The sequence below is a fragment of the Neomonachus schauinslandi genome, chromosome 16 (assembly GCF_002201575.2).
Source record: "Neomonachus schauinslandi chromosome 16, ASM220157v2, whole genome shotgun sequence".
NCBI classification, from domain to species: domain Eukaryota; kingdom Metazoa; phylum Chordata; class Mammalia; order Carnivora; family Phocidae; genus Neomonachus; species Neomonachus schauinslandi.
This window is the reverse complement of record NC_058418.1, coordinates 2,078,826-2,088,531: the sequence shown is the minus strand read 5'-3', so window position 1 is coordinate 2,088,531 and position 9,706 is coordinate 2,078,826. Positions and strand designations below refer to the sequence as shown.

The following is a 9,706-nucleotide window of genomic DNA, read 5'->3' as shown; positions in this document are numbered from 1 at the left end:
CTCTATATCTGAGACTAATGAGGTACTGGCTAATTGAATTTAAATTTAAAAAAAGAAAGAAAAAAGATACATACAATGAGCTATATGATAGTATATGATATATAATAAAATACATGATATATATAATAAAATATACACGTATAATAAGATAGGGCTTGTTTTTCTAGAGAGCCCTGAATGACACGTGGTCCCTGCTTAAACATTGTCTTCCTGATTTCCCTGTTTGAAATTTTAGCTCCATCCCCTGCTTCATGATCCTGATCCAGACTACAGCCTGTCTGAGTACTGATTTTATCTCTTGGCATCTGTCTTCTTCACTAGAGTGAGGGCAGAGCTGTGGATCTGCTCGATTTTGCTCACTGTTGTTTCCTCAGGACTTGGAACAGTGCCTGGTACACACAGTAGGCACTCGGTAAATGCTGAATGAATGGGTCAAGGATAGCGCTCAATAAATGCTAGCCAGCTGGATTATGAATAAGCAAGTGAGTCTTCCGAGGTCCCAGGCCATTCCACTCCAGACCTAACGCAGTTCCTGGAGACCTGGCTGCGGCTTGTGTCCCTTCGTCCCCGGGGGAGGCAGGGTGAGCGGGTTGAGGATCTGTGGGTTTGAATCCTCTCAGTGGGCCGCGGGGCACATGGGGGCTGCCAGTTGTTTGGTACCTGCCCTGGGGGGTTGGGGGGCTGAGGACAGCCCAACAGAACCTGATAGAGTAGGTTCTTGGGGTGTGGGCGCTCTGGATGGGTTGTTTGGCATTTGAAAAGCATATTTACAGATGAGTTGTTTCCTGTCTCTAGGAATTAGCTAGCTCTGGGAGGGGCGGTCTGCGTCTCCAGTGCCAGGAGGCCCCAAGAGGTCAAAGCGGCAGAAAATAAAAGGCATGGTGACTACATCATCACCCTAGCCAGAGCCAGTCTCCCTCGCTCAGCCTCAGCAGGGGCTGGACAAGGCTCCCCGCAGACCTCTGGGGCCTCTGGCCAAGCAGCAGCACGCGGACGATGTGGCCAGAGGGAGGTGGCCCTTCTGCTCTACCTGCCTAGACACTGCCCCACTGTTGGGGACCCCACCGGGACCTCAGTGACCCCACACGCCTGCCCCAGAATATGAGGAAGGGGTCTCCTGGATCAGCCAGATCCCCCTCACAGCCCCGGTTCCTGGCCTGGGAGTGGTCACACCGGGAGCCTCAGAGACTGGGGAGAAGGAGGCTGGTCCTGCAGAAACCCAGCGAGGCAGTAGCAAGGCTTCCAGGCAAAGCAGGAATGTCTTGGAATCTTTGGAATTACAGAAGAACGATCCTTTCTCACATCACAGACTAATCACTGCACCCACCCAACCCCGCCGTGAACCCCAACACCCTGGATGGGATGCCTGTGAACATAAGGTGCTCTGAGTCAAGCAGGAGCATTATCCAGTACAAACCTCACCCACAACCTTAATATTTTAGTATTTTATTATTGATAATAATTATGCTCTATTTTGTCAATAATAAATCATAAACAATAAATATATAATATAAATATAATTATGCTTATTATTATCAATAATAAAATATTTATTAAGAAATAACTAGTATCCAGAGTGCTATTATTATGCCACTTTTCCAAAGGAGGAAACGGAGGCTCGGGGGACTAATACTTTGCTTGACATCAGGGAGCTGAAAAGACAGACTTTTTATGTGCAATGTTTCTGTTTTTTAAATGGTACCCAACTTCCATATTTATTTGAGAAATGCTCTTTGGGCCAGAACACGGACAAGCTATGTGTGGGGGAAGAACCACACGGGACCCCGTGGCCTGTGGCCTGGGTCATGTGGTTGGCAGCGTGATGAGGTTCGCTGCGGGGTCAGTGGATCCCGGATACTGCTGCTGGCCCCCACACTTACTGGGTAGTGATTGCTGAGCTCCTTTGGTCCCTCCTTGTCTGTTAAACAGAGATGGTACCTGACCTCCCATGAGGGTGGAGGTGACGGCTGAGGTCACGGACCTGGGGCAGCATGCACTAAATGCAGCAAACAACCCCAAAGGCCTGGGACCTTACTCCTCACAGCCAGTTAGGAGGAGGATGGGCTTCCTGGGGGCTCCCTCCACGCTCTTGCACCACTGCTCCTGGAGATGCCCGTGAGTGGGGATCCAGAGGACAGGTAGGGGAAGGGCAAGTGGCAAAGACTCAGCCATTTCTGAACACACCCCTCTCTCACTTTCTACAGGTAAGGGGTAGTCCGTGTCCCCCCGCCCTGGATGCCAGTGGGAAATGCGGTCTCTGACAGGACAGCTGTGTTCCCGGACCAACTCCACACCGTGAAGTAAGGGTTGCTGGCCCTCCCCGCCACCCACACAAAGCACAGGGGGTGCTCAGGTAATGCTTGCGCATACCACATAGACGTCAGCTACAGGTACGAAAGCTCAAACTTCTAGCCATTTGGGGATGTCATAGATTGAACATGTCCCCCCAGATTTAGATGTTGAAATCCCAATACCCAGTCACTTCAAAATGTGACTGTATTTGGAGACAGGGCTTTAAAGGGATCATTGCGGTTAAATGAGGTCATATGGGTGGGCCCTAATCCTATGGCTGGTGTCTTTGGAAGGAGAGAGAGACACCAGGGCCTCACACAGGGCTGCCATACGCAAGCCCAGGAGAGTAGCCACAGGAGAAACCAACCCTGAGGACACCTCAATGTCAGAATTCCAGCCTCTGGAACCGTGGGAAAATAGATTTCTGTTGTTTAAGCCCCCCAGTCTGTGGTGCTTTGCTATGGTAGCGGGAGCAAACCGATGCAATGAACAAAGCTACAAAAAGCTCCCGCTGGGCAAACTTCCCTTGCCCGAGACACCCAGATCCTGCTGCAAACACGCAGCCACTGAACAGAGAATCATATTTATTCTATTCTGGACTAAGTACCAGGTACACGGGCAGCTGGTAGGATTCAGCACCATGGACAGTGGCTGGTCCGGCCCACAGGAAGCCTTGAGATGAAAGAATGGAGCCATCCCATCTCAGCATCCCGCCACCTGATGTGGAGCCCCCCACCCAGAAGGGACCAGGGAGGGAGACCCTGCGACCAAGCAGGGACTTGCCCTAGATGGTGAAAGAGAGTCCAGAATTCCCACAGATTACTCTTGGCAAACTGTGTGTGAAGGCCTAGATGGAAAATATTTTACCCTTTGTGGGTCATAGGAGCTCTCTTCTCAGACTCTTTTCATTTTATTTTACAACCCTTCCAAAAGGTAAAAACCATTCTTGCCTTGCGGGCCGTGCGAAAGCATGTCCAGCTCTGTGGGCTGTGGCTTCTCAACCCCTGGTCTGATCTCCTCGCTGGGACTGGCAAATTCACCACGGTGACAGCAGAGCATGAAGCTGATGCGCGCCCTGTATGAAGCAGGCCCTGCTGTCACCTGTCTTTCCCAGATGCTCAGGAATGTGGCACCAGCCTTATGGGCATCTCTTGAGGTCCCTAAGTTAAGCCTAAAGAGAAAGAAGGCTGAAACTTGGCCATCAGGCCCATCACGCGAGGCTCAGTGGTTGGTTAGCTGGGAGGAAGGCCTGCTCCCTGAGCTGGGCCGGCGTGGGGCCACCTCCCCGGCCAGGTGGGTCTTCTGGTGGCAGGTGAGATTCCCGATGCGCCTGAAGGCCTTGCCGCACGCCTGGCACTCGTAGGGCTTCTCCCGGGTGTGAATTCTGCGGTGCGCCGTCAGCGTGGGCTGGTGCCGGAAGGCCTTCCCGCACTGCGCGCGCCGATAGGGCTTCTCTCCCGTGTGGATCCTGCCGTGCCGGACCAGGGTGGACTTGCGCACGAAGGCCCTGCCGCACACGCCGCACCGGAAGGGCCTCTCGTCGCTGTGGATGGCCTGGTGCTGGAACAGGAAGGACCTCTTCCGGGAGCTGCGCCCGCACTCGCCGCAGCGGTAGGGCTTCCCGCCGGTGCGGATCCTCAGGTGGATGGAGAGGTGCGCCTTCTGGCTGAAGGCCTTGCCGCACTCCTTGCACGGGAAGGGCCGCTCCCCGGTGTGCGTGCGCCGGTGGACGGTGAGGTCGCCCTTCCGGCTGTAGGACTTCCCGCAGGCCCCGCACCGGAACGGCCTCTCGCCGGTGCACCACGAGCTGCACGTTCTGGTTGAAGGCCTTGCCGCAGTCGGCGCAGCGGAAGGGCCTCGCGCGGGTGTGGATCCTCTCGCGCAGGATGAGCGCGGACGACTTGGTGAAGCGCTTCCCGCACTGCGGGCGCGGGTACGCCTTTTCGCCCGTGTGCATCTTCTGGTGCTCCACCGGCGTCATGCTCTGCGCGATCGCCTTGCCGCACTCGCAGCACTTGAAAGGCCGCTCGCCCGTGTGTGTGCGGTGGTGGTTGAGCGGGTCGGATTTCTTGCGGAAGGCCTTCCCGCACACGCGGCACTGGTGGGGCCTGGCGCCCGTGGGGGCCCGCTGGTGCCCGAGCAGGGACGAGCGCTTGGTGAAGCGCTTGCCGCACTCGCCGCACGCGAAGGGCTTGTCCAGGGCGTGCGCGCGCTGCTGCTGCGCCAGCTGGGCCCGCTGCGCAAAGGCCTCCCCGCACTCCCTGCACATGCAGGGTTCCTCGCCGCCAGGGGCTCCCCGGGGGCCCTCCCAGGCGGGGTTCCGCGGGGCACAACCGTGGGGGCCCCTCCCTTCTGGAGTTCCTGGCTGGGCGGCTCTGGGCTGATGCTCTGCAGGGGCCCCTCCTGGAGGCCCCTGGGCCTCTCCCGCCCCGGAGCGCCAGAGGCGGCTCCCTCCCAGCTCTTCCAGGGCCAGCCCGGGGACGCTCCTGCAGGCACGGCTTCCTGTGGGCCGTCCCTGTCAGGCCTCGATTCCAAATCTGAAAGAGACCCAAAACACGAATGTCACCCACGTAGCCTGCTCCCAGAGCGAGGAGAGGTGAGGGCTGGGAGCTAGGAAAGCCAAGAGAAGCCCCCTCAGGCACTTCCCAACGGTTCTAGAATAAGGCCTGATGCAAGGGTGCAGTGTCCCCTCCCCCTATTCATATGCCGAAATCCTCAACCCCAGGTGGTAATGTTAGAAGGTGGGGCCTTCAGGAGGTGAGTAGGTCAGGAGGGCGGAGCCCTCATAAATGGGCTTAGTGCCCTCCTAAAAGGGACCCCAGAGAGTTCCTCCAGCCTGCCTCCCTGCGAGGACACAAGAAGTCCCTGGCCGTGAACCCGCAAAGAGGGCCCTCCCAGAATGGTTGGTCTTACCTAGTGAGCTCAGGTTCTGCAAGGTCTCCAGCATCACATCTCTGTAGAGGTCCCTCTGAGCCGGCTCCCGCTGTTGCCACTCCTCCTGGGTGAAGTCCACGGCCACGTCTTTGAAGGTCACCAACTCCTGCAACCATGAAGTCATCTGGTGCACCCAGGCCCGTGGGAAAGGTGGGGCAGGGAGCTGGCTTCAGTGGGTCATCCCCAGGAGGACCCCCTACACACCAGCCCAGCGCAGGGCACATAGTAGGTACTCAAGAGACATCAGCTGAGATTATGATGACCATTATTATTACAGGGCTGGAGTTTGAGGCTGAGACCCTGGGTTTGATGATTCTTTACGAAGACACACAGGACTCTACATAAAATCATACTTGTGACTGCCCTGCCCCAGGTGTTGGGGAGACGGGCCCTGGAGGGGACTCAGGCGGGCAGGGGCTCATTCGACTCTCTGTCCACCCATGAGAAGGAGGGCGAGGGGATGACAGTACTCACCAGGGCCTCGTCAGCCAGCAGCTGGGCGGCCATCCCTTCACTGCCCACGGTGATGGGGGACTGGTGGCTGAGTCTGGGGGCTGCTGGGGTGAGGTGGAGGGAGCGAGAGAGAGGGAGACAGTGAGGAACTAGGCCTAGCTCTGCTCTACATGCACACACCCCCGTCCCCCTTTTCTCATCCACAGGAACACCCAGAGACAGCACAGGGGCTCACACCAGGCAGATACCCGCGGTGTGGTGGAAATGGGCAGCGGAGACATGTCTCCCAGGCAGGATCAGACCCAGGCCCGCTCTGCCTACACATCCCCACCCTCCCTGACCCAGCTCATGGGGCTCTTTCCTCCGTGCTGACCCAGACCTTGTTCACAAGTCTCCTTTGACACTTGTCACCCTGGGCTGATTGATGGTGAGGCTACAGGAGCCAGATACCTGGGTTCAGATCCCAGCTCTGCCACTTACCTGCTGTGTACCTTTGGGCAAGTGACTTAACCTCTGCCTGCCTCAGTTTTGTCATCTGGAAAATGAGGATAAGGTACCCACCACACAGGGTCCTTACGAGGTTTCAAGAGGTGAGTATAAGCAAATCCCTTAAGGTAGCATGTGCCATATGGTAAGAATGTAGAAACGTTTTCATTTAATTTTTTTAAAGATTTTATTTTTTTAAAGTCATCTCTACACCCACCGTGAGCCTTGAACTCACGACCCTCAGATCAAGAGCCACATGCTCTACTGGGAGCCAGGCACCCTGTTTTAATTTTATTTTATTATCACCATCTGTATATATAACATCCCCCCCTGTTAACTGGGATTCCTTTTATTTGCCTTTATCCCAGGACTCTGCATAGGATTTGGTCTACAGCAAGCTTCCCTATCTTATTATGGTCAGATACACATAACATAAAATTTACCATTTTACCAATTTACCATTTAAAGTGTACAATTCATCGGCATTGGTAGCACATTCACGCTGTTGTACAACCATCACTTCTGTCTAGCTCCAAACCAAAACATTTTCATCACCCCAAAAGGAAACCTTGTACCCCCGAAGCAGCCCCTCCCCACGCCCTCCCTCCCCCAGCCCCTCGCAGCCACCAGTCTGCTTTCTGTCTGCATGGATTTGCCTGCTCCAGAAATTTCCTATAAATGGAATCCTACACTGCATGGCTCTGTCTGGCTTCTTTCACTGAGTGTGAGGTTTCCAGGGTTCACCTATGTGATCGAGTGTATCGGGGCTTCACTCCTTCTCATGGCCGTATAATATTCCACTGTGTGAACAGACTGTTGCGATCCGTTCATCTGCTCACGGACATTTGGGTTGTTTCCCCCTTTTGGCCATTGTGAGTATTGCCGCTGTGAATATTCATGGTCAAGTGTTTATTATCTGAATCCCTGTTTTCAATTCTCTGGGGTGTATACCCGAGTGGAATTGCTGGGTCATGGGGGAATTCTGTGTTCAACTTTTCAAGGAACCACCAAACTGATTTTCCACAGCAACAATGGGCCTTAAATTAGAAGAAACTCTGAATATACAAAAGTGGAGGAGACAAGGGTCTTTTAGGTCATCTGGGGCCACAGGGTCTCAGAATCTGCATTTTTAACTGGTCCTCTTCCTCACCAGGGACCCTGACATGGCTCCAGCTTCCCCTTCAAACTCTTGTGATCCCAAACCCCAATCTGTAAAAATAGAAAATGGAGCCCAGCAGCAACCTCTGGGTGTTTACTTCTTTCTTTCTTTCTTTTTTTTTTTTTTAAGATTTTATTTATTTATTTGAGAGAGAGAGCGAAAGAAAGAGTGGTGGGGGGAGGGGCAGAGGGAGAGGCAGACTCCCCGCTGTGCAGGGAGCACGACACAGGGCTCCATCCCAGGACCCTGAGATCATGACCTGAGCCAAAGGCAGGTACTTAACTGACTGAGCCACCCAGGTGCCCCTGGGTGTTTATTTCTAAATGATATACAAGTACTACAGTACAAAACATGGTATATTATGATACAAAATAGAGACTATATCTATATATAAAATGTGTACTCTCTATGCATAGTACTAAATACCAAAATATACAGGTGTATAAGGTACACACACACACATTATATATATATATATACACCATACTTACAAGTATATCAGATACACACATACTCTAAAGACCATATTACCATATGTGTCTGTGAGACATAATCACACAGTAAATGCCATATGTACGCATATATAACATATATATGCACTGATATACATGACCTGTATATAAGAGGTATGGGTACTAAGTATCACATACACATTGTATGTGGTCCAATCACACACTAAATACCACATATACCTATATATATGTGACCTTTTTATCTGTGTGCTGTGGTACCAAGTACCGTATATACCCGTATATGGCATGGAATCACGCACACTAAACACTGCATATACACGTGTGTAGGACATATGTAAACTGATTATACATATATCATTGTTCTGAATACCATATGCATGGGCATGTAAACGGTTTACCACATAAACATGTATATAAGGTGTATAAACACTACCATATATACTTACAAATAAGGTGTGTATATGTACATATACTAAATACTGTATTTACATTTATAGAAGGTGTATATGTACACGCACATTAAATACCGTAAATACACTAATACACAAAACTACCCCAATACCGTATATATGTGTATGCCACTAAATACCATATTTCAATGACTCCAACAGACCATACACTGAAAAAAGGCATGATTTTACCTAAGGGGGAAAAAATCTGCAATTAAATCACAACATACCATCAGTGGTAAGACACATCCTACACATCCTATTTTCGGAGATGTTAAAATGGGAGGGAAATGTGAAAAACGCGTCTTAGAATTAAAGTTGAATTGCTGTCCTTCGTGAAACGACCTATGAACGCAAGCTCTCCCACTGTCTGGCTTCACCCCGCTGCACGGCCTGGCACACCCCATGTCGGAGATCACTGTCCTGACACAGCGCAGACCCCGGGCCCAGGCTGCCTGGGCTGGACTCCCCGCCTGCCGCTCCCTAGCTGTGTGCCTGGGCGGGTCACTTAACTTGTTTGGTCATCTGGAAGGTGAGGGACCTAAGACCCCTACTCTGTCGGGTTGTTGTGAAGTTCCTAAGTGTGGTTATTAAATTGCACTAATTCTCCCACCGTTGTGGGGCGAGGAGGCGTTTCATTTTTGCGCCTCAGTTTCCACATCTGCAAATGGGGGGGAATCCTAGTGCGAACGGCACTGGGCTCCTGTGGGGTTCAAGGAGATAACACGGTGTCTCTCCGGTTTCCGCAGGCGTCCACATCAGCATCGCCCGGGAGTTCCAGAAGCCCCCGGCCCCCGGCCCCCGGCCCCCGCCCCGGCGAATCCGAGCCGGTCTTCCCGGGCGGGGCCCGGGGGTCTGCACCTCCGATGAGCTCCGGGCGGCGCCGGCACCGTGGGAGGGGGACCCACGCTCCGGAGCAAGTGGACGCTCCGAAACTGCTGGCGGCAGCGCTGCCGTTACTATACCTAAACAACAGCAACAACGAGAGCAGCTCCGACGGACGGAGCTCCGCGCGCCTCCCCGGCACAGGTGCTGTCCACACCCACTGTCCGGCGGGGAAACTGAGGCACGGAGGGGCGGGATTCACAGCCCCTTCCGGGCCCCTCCCGCGATCCGGGGTGCGTGATCCTCCCCACGACGAAAACCTGGCGGACTAGTGAACCCGGCGGGCGGCGCGGACTCACCGGCGGCCACGGGGCGGCGGCTGGGCTCGGGCCGCGGTAGGTCCCGGCGAGCACACGGTCTGCGCCTGCGCGCCTAGCCGCTCCCGCTCCGCCCCTGCACCGCGCGAGACCGCGCCCCCCTCCGCGCTCCCAGAAGTCTCAGCGTGGGAGGAGACCGAGGGGAGGAGGAGGGAGGAGAAGGGGATGGTAATAGGGGAGGAGCTTGGAGGGAGGAGAGGGGTGAACTGGAGGGGAAGGGCTTGGAGGAAGTAGGGTAGAAGGGAGGAGGATAGGGAG

At 53.8% G+C, this 9,706-nt stretch overlaps 1 protein-coding gene across 1 annotated transcript; it reads right to left on the bottom strand.

Annotated features, from left to right (window-relative positions):
• Window positions 1-3,513: 3,513 nt before the first annotated feature.
• On the bottom strand, window positions 3,514-4,561 carry LOC110573671 (zinc finger protein 2 homolog). The gene is made up of 2 exons (XM_021682289.1): window positions 4,070-4,561; window positions 3,514-3,978 (listed from the first exon to the last, which is right to left on the bottom strand). Exons 1-2 carry the CDS (start codon window positions 4,559-4,561, stop codon window positions 3,514-3,516), a joined length of 957 nt encoding a protein of 318 aa, XP_021537964.1.
• Window positions 4,562-9,706: the final 5,145 nt, after the last annotated feature.

Bases quoted from the DNA above. Each gene is read 5' to 3' on its own strand.
- LOC110573671 (XM_021682289.1), bottom strand. From the start codon at position 4,561: ATGTGCAGGGAGTGCGGGGAGGCCTTTGCGCAGCGGGCCCAGCTGGCG. The intron at 3,979-4,069 runs GTGCGGGGCCTG...TTCCCGTGCAAG, and splicing joins ACCGGCGAGAGGCCGTTCCG to GAGTGCGGCAAGGCCTTCAG.